Here is an 11396-nt window from a genome sequence, read left to right as displayed (position 1 = left end):
AGCTTCAGTGCTCCTCTTAAAGGCTGAGAGGGGGATGAAACGTGAGAAGCAGAGGGAATCCCGAGGGGCTTAGGGAGGAGAAGGGAACCTAATGCCTTCTGCCCTGAACTCCTGTGCTGTGCCCATACTTCATGGTCATACATAGCCATCCTCTCTGTGTGTTCTTTGTCCAGGTGGGAGTTTGCTGCAAAGTTCTGCTCCTGTAAATATCCCCGGGTCCCTTGGAAGCTCTGCCTCCTTTCACTCTGCCTCTCCTTCTCCACCGGTCAGCCTCTCATCGCATTTCCTTCATCAGCCCCAGGGACACTTAAGCCAATCAGAAAACACTTTCCTGGGGACATCAGCTTCTCATGGATCATTAGGTAAATGCACAGTGTGTGTGTCCCATGTACATGCCTGTCTGTGCCATGTAAGTATTTTCTTTTAAGTTAGCTTTAATTTTAATGTATTATTTCACTGCTGCCATTTGTGTCTCTTCTTCCCATGAGAACAGCAACAGTACTAGAAGCTGCTTTACCAAAATCAGCTAATACCTTGTGAACAAGGGAGCAACTCCCTCTACTTCGCGTGTTTCTAGGCTGAGAAAAAGGGACAGATAGGTTAAGTGACTTGCTCTGATGATGCCTTTCAGGGAAAAGAGCTCTGCCTTTTCCTGCCGACAATACTGTGTGGAGACTTCACTTTACGTAAAACTCGGAGTTGGGTCCTCAGCTTTGCTTAGTTACGGTGAGGACTGCAGTTTGCCCTCGGGACTGCTTGTAGGTCGGATTGGCTTCTGGGAGCTCTGGAGCAGGCATAGGTCGTTGTACTTTTTTGTCTCCTCTTTGGCACTGTGCACGCAGTTTTGCAGTATGGACTTCGCAAAAAGTTACGATGTTCTAGCTTTGCCCCCTTTGCTCCTTTCCCCCCGCACCCCACCCCTGAGGGTCTGATTCCTGCGTGAAGGGCTGTGAAGGGAAGGCAATTTGTTTTGGAGCTTCAGCTGTATCAGGCAGAACTGGGAACTGAGGAGCCAAATCTCTTTTATTATCAAGACGCAGGGTTGCCTTGAGAAATAAAACTGTTTGAGCTCAAGGCTGCAGTGGCACTGGCTCTGCTCATTTCTGTTAGAGGACTAATATTTACTGTTACTCTGTTGATACTAGATGTAAATGCTGCTTCAAATTTGAGATACGCCTTAATCTTTAATATTCAGTTTAACCTAATAAAATGATGACGTGCTTTTGTAATCTATTTCTGCATGCACTTATCTGTGTGACTGCATCCCTTGTTTGCATAGGCCAAACCCATGCTTTCATGCCTTGCAATTGTTATTTGTTTGGCTTTAACAGCTTTTACAATTACTGTAATAAGAAAAGATACATCAGAAGGCATCTCTGCTATTAGTTAGTGTTGAGGCTGGCTGTTTATGCCACGTTCAGTAAGAAAAGGAAAACTTGCTGATACAGCCTGCTTTTAATTTCAGAAGAAACAAGTTAAGCAGTTACATTTGTCTTGACTATATAGTTATACAAATAAAAAGCCAAAGAAATGCAGGAAATTCACAAATGCATTTAAATATTTTGAAGAAAAAAGTTAGATATTTTCCTGTAACATGATTAAACCATTTTTGCTGAGGTTTTGCTAAGATATTTATATAGTAAGCTAGCAGCTGGGACTCTGGAATTTATCTATTCCGTGTGACTTGCTGAATGCATGCACATAAGTTAGTGTGTGTAGTTATTACTTGTATTGCAATTGAGTTAAAAATATCTAGTCCTGGGCTAGTTCCCACTGTGCTAGATGCAAAATATGCAGAGAAAGCATTCCGGAGCAAAGGGGCTGCTACTTCAAATGTGAAATGAGAACAGCAGGTAGAAAGAGGGACTAAAATAAGCTTGGTCAGCATTATGGCAGAATTTGTGGTTTGCCAGCATCCTGCTTAGTGCTAGATCCCCATTCAAGAAAACGGGAGTTTTAAAAACAAAATGTGAGTTGGGATTCCATTATAACTTCTTGCTGATGGCTGAGCAACTTCAGAGCAGCTGAAATGGATCTATGGTAAGTGGCTTGAGCCAGCAAAGATCCCTTGCTGCTCTCCTGAATGATCTGTTAATGCGCCTAAGCCCTTAGTGAAGACAATTTACTATTTTTCAGCTGTACTTTTTTGTAACTGTTTCTGTCTTGGCTGGTACTATGTGGGAAGGAAGTGGTGCTGGGTTAACCCTCAGTGAGAGGCCGTTGGCTCCAGGGCTTGCTTGCAGACACAGTCAGTTTGGCTGCTGTAAGATCAGAATTACCAGATGCAACTAGGTTTAGGAATGTCCACAGCCAGTGGTGGGCACTGCTAAATGAAAACAACTCCTGCATCAGACCGGTGCGTGTCTGTGTGCGTAAGAGTCCACATCACTCAGTGGCCCTGTCTCAATATTAGCTTTTCCTACTAGTTCTCCCCTGAGTGCAAAGTGTAGATGTTTATTTTAAGTAAAAAATATTTTTGTTATTAAATGAGTATGAACCTTGGAGTCTGTGAAAAATAGCCAGTTTTGTTTACAACTGGTTTTCTACTGCTTTGTTTCCTAAGCCTTGAATTTCTTCCTGAAAAGAGAAATTATTTGAACAAGCTAAAACAGGAAGGTGGTTAGTTAGTCTTCTCTGGTGCCAATCACTAGCTCTGTGCTAGAACTCTGCTGGGGATGAAGCTGATGTGTATATACTGCTGCCTGCACTTGTTCGTAAACAGGGGGTTCCAGTTAGTTCTGTTTCTTGCATATGCAAACAGTAACAGTGTTGACACATTTTAGTCTCGCTGTTTGGGAAGTGAGACTCCTCTAATACTAGGCTGAGGAGACAAAAGCAGTTTTCTTAGGGTGTAGCATGAGAGGAAACACCACCTGGGTTGGCTGTGTGGACCAGTCTGTTCACCGACACTGATGGCAGTGCCACACGGAAAAGTGGGAAGGCAGAAATCATTCCGAGGTTCTCCTGTGAGAAGGGGGATTCAAGCTGGTAGGCAGCTCTGCTGTAAAATCAATGCTTCTAAAAACAGCCTGGTTTGAAGGTTGCCTCCACTCAGTTTCTTGGGTCCTCCCTGTATCATTAAAGATGAAGCTTAATGGTGTGAAACTTCCCCTAGAAAGTCCCTCTATGATGGACTCCTGGGTCCTGGGGGTGAAATTAATTCTTAAGATGATCTTCTCTTTCCTACGTACGCATTTTTGAATCCTGGATTTCACAGGGGTAGGGAGGAAATGGGGAAATTGCCAGCACTTGTGACATAACCCTCTCTATTTCCCTGTGAAACAGGTTTAAATGGGATGAACAGCAGCATATGGGAACACTTTGCTTCGGGGAGTTTTTCGCCCAGTACCTCACCTGCATTTCTGTCAGGTCCAGGTGCTGCGGAGCTGGCACGGCTACGACAGGAACTGGATGAAGCCAACGGCACAATAAAGCAGTGGGAAGAGTCTTGGAAACAAGCCAAACAGGTACTTGGGCAACTCCTGGGAAGAGGGATTAGGGAGTGTAAAGGAGTAGGAGCGTGTCAGCCTTTCAAAGGAGCTTTCCAGACTTTGAGGTGATGGGAAGAGCTGTCGGTTTTACAAACAGACTCTCTTAAGCATTCTTTTTCTTTCCTCTCTCTTGGAAAGAGGGACTGGATCGCTGTGCCTGATGTGCTCAGATGCTGGAAGTGCAAGGCCAGGTGTCATAACAGATGCACTGAAGTGCTTAACAGTCTCTTAGACCTGCCAGTTGATTTAGATCCATGACGATTTGCTGGTATGCAAAGTTCATCCCCGTAACGGTGGGAGCCAAATATGTAGAACTACAGCCCAACCAGATGGGGTATCTGGAATGAGCAGCACTTTGAAGCAAAGTTCAAGGATGTTTCAGAATTTGGGAAGAGGGCGGGTTGGACAGAACGTGCTCCTGGTGAGGAGTGCGTGCAAATGGATATTTTTGCCTGGAATTCTCTCTTGAAGGCTGACAAAGTTTTCAGACTGCTTCTTTTACCCTCTTTCTTGGAACTTGTAGGCTTGTGATGCTTGGAAAAAGGAGGCAGAGGAAGCAAATGATCGCGCCAACACAGCTAACATGGAATGTGAACTGGCCCGGGAGCAGAGGGAAGCCTTGGAGCTGCAAGTGAAGAAACTGCAGGAGGAGCTGGAGAGGATCCACACAGGCCAGGACCCTCAGTTTCTGCGCTCCTTCTCTGATCTGGAATCACTCTCGCTCTCTTCGCTTTACACCCTTCAGAAACAGCTGCGGGCAAACCTGGAGAAAGTCGATAAGGTGAGTGCCAGGGATTTGCAGGGCAAGGCTTTGCTCTCTCTGCTTCTACAGGTCGCACCTTTTTTCCCTTTCTTAACACGGCCAGGAATCAGAAGCCTATCGAAGCAATTCCATGTGGATGTAGCCAAAGTGAGTTTTAGCCAGCTTACAGGAAAATACCTACGTCTTCTTTTTGCCTAAAGTTCAGAGTTTAAGTCAATCAAAGCTGCTTTCTCGATCCTAAAGGTCCTAAAAGACATCACGCTGTGCTGCTTTGCTTTTGCTTCAGAAGATGAATGGGCAGACGGCTGCAAGTCCTTCCCCTGCTGCCTCCTTGCTGTTCCCCGAACTGCCTAGTGCAGGATGGCAGCTCCTTTGCTTTGTGACTTTGACGCTCATGTTCTGCCCTGTCCCCCTCTTTTGCAGGCGGTATTTCAGATGCAGTCAGTGAAATGCCTTAAGTGTCAGGAGGAGAACCGGGTGGTGTTACCGTGCCAACACGCAGTGCTGTGTGAAACGTGCGCCGAGGAGGGCGAGTGCCCCATCTGCCATCCCAACAGGCCCCACTCTCTCCAGTCGTGACCTTCCAAGGACACTTGTTCTAATCATATCGTATAGAACTTTTTAACTTTATACATACATACATACATATATATGTATGTGTATATATATATGTATATATGTGTGTGTGTATCTGCATGTTTGTGTATGTATATATATGCACACACATGCACATACACACATAAAACAAAAATTAGTTGCAGAGCACTTTTTAATATTTTACATCCCGTATCTAAACTGCCCCTCACCTGTGCCCCACTAATTCTAACTCTTGAGGAACTTTGAGAGCTGTTTTTAATACAGATCAAAGGGCCATTTGCAAAGAGTCTGTGTTTCTCCTCTTTTCTATTTAGGTGATAACAAATTTTTGACTATTTCCAGAAGGATTTAGAGTGGGCAAGAGGGGCTTCCATGTGCTTTCCAGAGGAAGAGTTGAGATCACAGGGAGGATCGAGGTAGATTGAAATGACTTGTTCATGTCTTCGGTCTCCCTGCTCTTTCACTGACCCAGCTTGGTTAAAGCCGTCCTCCCTGATGGAAGCTCTGCTGGGTGCCTGCCTGGTGGGCCTCACGTTGCCGATCTCTGAATGTGCAGGAACTTTGTCTGTCATTTAATCAGCAAAGTTCGCTTTTTAAATTTTTTTTACACTCTTTGTATATTTCTATGAAAAGAAGAAAAGAGGGAAAAAAAAAAAAAGGTATTGGACCTAGAGCAAGCCAAGCCCCAAAATTCAGTGACTAGTGTTCACTGCTGATACAGCTAACGTGTTCCAGGTCTGAGCAGCCTTAGAAGCATTGCCCTTGTGTCGGCTAAAGCCCTTTATGAAAGAAATATAGCTGCAGAGGTTATTTTTCTCCAGGCGCCCCTTTGTCTGGTGGCTGTCTAGAGGCTTTTTACTGTTGCAGACCAGATTAATTTTGCTTTAGCCACAAGGACCTGATTCATAGTCATTGCTGAAATGCATGAAACAGTTCCAGGTAGTCTGAGGACACTTTTGTTGAGCAGAGTCGATGTTGCCTGTGTCAGCAACTCAAGGATGGTTTGTGGACTACTGGGTCCAGAAGCTGTCATGCTAGAGATCATGTATGCCTGTGGTGACAGAGAAAGACCAGCATGACAAAGAAATGCCACCAGCTTAGACCTGTCCAGTAGCTGAGCTTTCCTGTGACTTTCTTTACCAGTGTGTTAATTGGATTTTTACATCAGGTGGATTGCAGTAACCTGCTGGGATCTCAACCAAAACGCCACTCGGTTGTCTAAACATTTTTATTTCGCATGGGAATGGTGCCTGTGCTACCCCTCCCTGACCTGGAAAAGCACTGGAACCTCCAGCAGCCCACTGTTGTAGGAAAACTGAATTTTTACCGGAGCCGCTCAGAAAGCTTCATATTTAATGCAAAGACATAATTAGGTTTGCTTCCATAATTCCACCTTTCCTTTACATGGAAGGGGTTAATATGCATTCCCAGATGATCTCTTAAGTGCAGCTCTGTGTAGTTCTTTTTTATGTTTTTCCCATTAACTTGTTTTTGGGTTTTTTGGTAAAAAATGCTTTTTTTTTTTTTCCATGTGTATTTTATTGTAACTAGCATCAGTTTTTTTAATATTTTTTTTAATGGAGAGACACTGTTGAGTGACTATTGTGGCTATGTTGTTTGGTTATAGCCTTTGAATGTCTGTGCCATGGGGCAGCGCATCTGCCTTGGTCTGATCTTAAGGAAAGACCTTTTATTAAAATACATGAACATTTCTTTTTTAGGAAAATAATAAAAAATAAAAAGAAAAAAGTGAGGGGAAGAGGAAAAAGCCCAATTAAGATAAAAATTTACTAAAAAGTTTTTGTAACTACCTTAAATCATAGGAAATAAACTCTTGAATCAGGTCTTTAATATTTATAAGAACCAGAGTTGATCAGCCTGTTTTGGCTATTGGTTTGTAACACTTACTTTTTATTAGCATGGTGGTTTATCTGCTCTCCTGCCTCCCTGTGGGACTGTTCAGGGTGACGCTGCCTTTGGCCAACCCTCTGATTTCAGAACGGTCTGGCACCTGGCTGCGTGACTGCCTCTTGATTCCCACCGGGGCTCTTCACCTCGTCCCTTCTCTTTGAGTGAAACTCATCCACTGGTAGCAGCTCTGGCTGTCTCAGTGGGATTTCCAGTCACGGTGTGATGCAGGGCTATTGGATCTAGGGGGAAGAGATATTTGCCCCCAGTTCCTCTGGGGGCACATTGCTTAGGCAGGGGGGTACAAGGAAAATTCCAAGCCAGAGAAAGCATGTTTTTCCCTTCTGCATAAAACAGTTTCTCTGGTTTAAAACTTATACTGAAGGACCAAAGAATTCAAAACTTCGCTCATTTGTGGCCCTTAAATTCTAACTTTCTATTGCCACACTGCACTCATGGCAGAACAGCCTGAAGGAATTAGCACTAGCCCCTTCCCTTGCCCCCACCCCGGTGTATCTCAGCACTCTCTTTGCACAAGCACATAGACTGTTTCTCACTTTCCTCTGGTTCTTTAAGAAACACTTCCTAAATTTAGGTTTCTATGAATTTGCTGCTTTATTAAAAAAAAAAAAAAAAAAAAAAAGAGAAAAAAAAAGAATAGTCTGAAATGTGAACTATTTTCTTAAGCATCAGACGGAAAAGAGAACTTAATCTTTGCGTATTTTGTGAATGTTTGGGGGGGCCACTTATACGACAATTTCATAACTGAGTGAAGTGAGAGCAGGGGGAAAGGGCAGCGTTTCTGACCCGCTCCAGCAGCTGTCACTGCCTGCCCCAGGCAGGAAGGTGAACTGTAATCACAGCACTGCATTTAAGGCTTAAGGGTCTGTGGTCAGCTTCTGTATGGTGTAAAAAGAGTCTTTTTGAAATAAACCTGGTGCTAATAAGTACAGCCCCTGTAATGTACTGTCAAGCTTCCTTCTGAAGCAGGAACTCCCTTTTACAGGACACGCAGTAACGCATCTGATCTAAGGGGGCTTTTTGGGCCAAGTCAAGCCCCAAAACAGTTTTGGTCCACAAGGCTTCTTGATGAGCAGCCCAGCTGGCTGCTGCTGAGCAGCCGTCACACGTCTGGGTCCTGCCTCTTCACACAGACTCCTTATTGGATAACGACACTTCCCTCCCCAAATTTTTGGGAGTTTCAGGAGTATTGACCTCAGTGACTAATTGTGCCGGTCAGACACTTCTGAGTTAAGAGCTGGGGGAAGGGAGTCTTAATTGTGTTGTGAAACCGCAGTATCTTAAACGTCAAGAAACTTTTTACATTTTATGGAAAAACAACATAGAAGCAAATGGCTTAAGACAACACTATCCTGGGTAGGTAGATCTCAAAAAGCAAGGCTAGAGCTGTAGACGATAGCCAGGAGCTGAAGAATTTTGGCATTGCTTTGGGCTAACAGGACCACTTTTAGATCATCTCCGGCCTTAGATGATGTAGCTGCATGCCAGCTGTGGCAAAGACACGGTGGCACAGGAGGGACCGGGGGAAAGTCTCGGAGCTGGAGCACAACATTTTTCCTTAAGCAGCTACACCCCCCGCAAGGGGGTCACTGCAGCTGATCCCTGCCAAAGGGTTTTATACTTCCCGTACATCTCTGAAGCTGAACCTGAGCCACTTGCAGGGCTTGTGCAGCTGAGACAATGAAGAGAAGTCCTTAACCTGTGAGGAAGCCTGTAAAGCTGAACGGACTCAGTAATCCATTGCTGTTCCACCAGCCTCCGAACCTCCTCTCTTTCTCCTTTTCCCCCATCTGAGAAGGAAGAATATTACCAGTGTTTTCCTCCAGAATTATAGTAATCCTTGGAGTGATGTCCAACAGCAAAACAGATGTTACTGATGTAAAACCTAGTATTTTAAAGGTGAAGTATTCCTGCAAACTAGTGACTGCATCGGAGAGATTTCTGGGGCTTCCCCACTCCGTAGCTTCCAATGTTAAAACAAATACAGTATACGTTTAAAAAAATAATAATAATACACACTGCAGTATTTCTGGTGGCAATTCCTGGCCAGTCCCTTCCCTCGTTTCCCCAGGAGGAAGGGCACTGGGCAGAAGCGCCCCTAGTCCGTGTAGAAGTTGGCAGAATGGTGATTGGTGGTGTGTAAAACGTGTTGTTGATTCCATGTATAGAACTGTGATTTCAGCTGTCGTTCTCTCGTACTCTGTAAATATGTGTTTTGGCTGTCAGAAACCTGGTTTAGACTCTTTTCTTGGCAGAGTGAATTTGCATGTGGGGCTGGAAAGAACTCAATCTGTGTCACAGTTTCCAAGGGCAGGATGGATTTTTTTTTAGAGGACAATAAATTTTTATTTTTTTGCTAAGAAAAAAAAAATTATAATAAAGCAGTGTGTGCGTGTGTGTGCGCGCATGCGTGCCCAGGGTGTATGTGCAGCCCTGTGCCCTGCTCTGGGGCCTGGGGGGGTGTGAAGTCTGTGCGGTGGAGCCCTCAAAACAACAGCTCTGTGGCCGGGTTTGCCTTCTCCCTTTCACACAACCACAAATAATTTCTTTCTGAGCTCCCTTCTGGATCAAGCCACTTTTTCAGGGGGCAGCCCTTCATCTCTACAATCAAGGTGCAGCGGAAGAGGGGGAGAGGCAAGGCGGTGTGGGTAGTGGGGGCAGAGATGCAAAAAATCTATGGTTTTGCCAGAGATGGCAAAACCCACAGAGCAAAGCATGGTTTTTTATCCCCCGGATTCTTAGTCTGGGCAAGGATTTATCTCCTGCAAGAGCTGGGCTGGGCAGAGGAGAGCTCTGTGCCTGTGCAGCTGCAGGGGATGGGAACGTTTAAATTGTTACATACACAGTTCTGTGTGTTCGCACCCAAAAAAACATGCCTTACAGATGGATCCGAGAATTGCCTCTAGTTTTGGTCTAATTAGTGCTTCAAAGGTGCATCAGCCACTTGCCGTCAGTCCAATCACAACAAAAATCTGAATCACCCGATTTATATTACAGATCGTTAGTAATGCAATAAAATCGGTAGACGTGTCTGCCCCCTTCCCTCTTGTGTCGCAGCCATGTGCCTGTGTTGGGGTTCTTCACCAGGATGATGATGATGATGATGGGGATTTCTTTCTCCTCAATCTTGCATTTGCTAGGAGCTGGTTTTGTGTGCTTCAAGCCATATTTTTTAATGCTTAGGCTATTCTCCTCCTGGGCCATGGGGTTAGCTGCGCTCTGATGGTTTAAGGTTTATTAGTCCTCTGTAAAGGGTGTGATTTCTTTTGGGGTGGGGAAAAACCCACGTAGTCACCCAGAGCCAAGCAAAAATTAAGCTCAACCACCTCGGATAATAAAGTGCAAACAATCTCAGACCAGAGGTCGGCCCGTGCCGCCTGCTCCCCGGGACACGCTGGCTCCTGTAGCGAGGACAGTCTGGGGGGGTGGTCAGCCCAGAGCAAGGCAGAGCACAACAATTTTTAAACGCAGCTAAAAATAAGCTAAAAAAACACATTCCGACCTGCAGCCCCATAGAGCTGAGCTCCGCAGTAAAGTGTGAGGCAGGTTGCTAGCAGGTGCCGACACCGAATTAGCTGCAGAGCGCGGACGTGGAGGTTTCTCTGTCCAAAATGATGCTCTGGGACAGCATCTCCGCCGCCAGCCGGGACCCTTCTCCGGACCCTCACTTCTCTGCAGAGCTACAAGGCGAGGGACTGAAAGGAGTGATTTAAGCCAGCAAATGGCTTCCCCGTGAGCAAGCAGCGCCTTAATCCCTCCCGCTGTGGGTTCGATTGAGCCCAACCGTGTCACACAGATACCAAAGGAGCTTTTGCCCACCCCCCCCTCCCAGCCCTGCATCGAGGGCTTGACCTGAAATGACCCAGCGGTTGCTCTGTCCACCGAGAAAGCAGCTGGTGCTTGGCACCCCAGGGGGTGATGCTTTTTAATTCCCCAGGACGCGGCAGCTCCCAGGGACCCACTGGACCCTGCAGGGTGGGGGCAGAGAAAGCTCCACATTTATAATTCATAATAATTACAGCTAAAACAAGCTCTGAAAAAAACCAGCAGATAATTAGCAACCACCTGCCCCCCCTGGGCATTTGCTGTTACACTTGGGTCGCCCCACATGCGATGGACTCTGCGAGCTGCCCACCCCTGCCAGAGGGACCCAGGTCCCTGGCACGGGCTGGGGGGCACCGCCGGGGGCCTGGGGGCTCTCGGCAGCCCAAAGCACCGTGGTTGAGCTGACGGGGCTGTGATGCTCTCTCTTTATTGCTCCTTGGGCTCCAGCAAACCCCCGCAGCCCCGGCCGGCACCCTGATCGGCGGTAAAACACAGAAACACACCCAAGAGCTATGCACGTTTTAAAAAAAGGAAACAAAAAAACAATGCAAAAAGGCAAACTACAAAGCCTGACTGGCTGTATGGGGAGGTGCCAGGAGCCCGCAGTGCCAGGCTGGGCAGGGATGGCTTCTGCTCCCGTCCCCTCTCCCCAGCCCGGAGGACACGCGTATCTACCTGGGCCCCTTTTTCACCACTGAACCACCACGTGCTGCCTGAGCCAGCCCTGGGCCTTACGTATGTCTCGTCAGGCTCTTTCACACGCCAGCCCCCAGCTCCATCAGCCGGTCGAC

The 11396-nt window shown here is 46.3% G+C and overlaps 1 protein-coding gene across 9 annotated transcripts in view; it reads left to right on the top strand.

Moving 5' to 3' along the window:
- UNK (unk zinc finger) overlaps positions 1–7417 on the top strand; it is a 44598-nt gene extending 37181 nt beyond the window's left edge. For 7 of the 9 annotated variants that reach the window (XM_055724169.1, XM_055724153.1, XM_055724157.1 and 4 more), the window contains 4 exons: positions 174–362; positions 3286–3467; positions 4015–4272; positions 4678–7417. In XM_055724169.1, the coding sequence (XP_055580144.1) occupies positions 174–362; positions 3286–3467; positions 4015–4272; positions 4678–4833 (785 nt within the window). In that variant the 3' untranslated portion in view covers positions 4834–7417. The remainder of the gene's footprint in view (positions 1–173; positions 363–3285; positions 3468–4014; positions 4273–4677) is intronic. The other 2 variants (XM_055724155.1, XM_055724160.1) reach the window with 1 other exon arrangement.
- Positions 7418–11396: the final 3979 nt, after the last annotated feature.

Source organism: Falco cherrug, chromosome 1 (assembly GCF_023634085.1).
Source record: "Falco cherrug isolate bFalChe1 chromosome 1, bFalChe1.pri, whole genome shotgun sequence".
Taxonomy (NCBI): Eukaryota; Metazoa; Chordata; class Aves; order Falconiformes; family Falconidae; genus Falco; species Falco cherrug.
The sequence above is the reverse complement of the archived record's forward strand: the minus strand, read 5'-3'. Positions and strand labels throughout refer to the sequence as shown.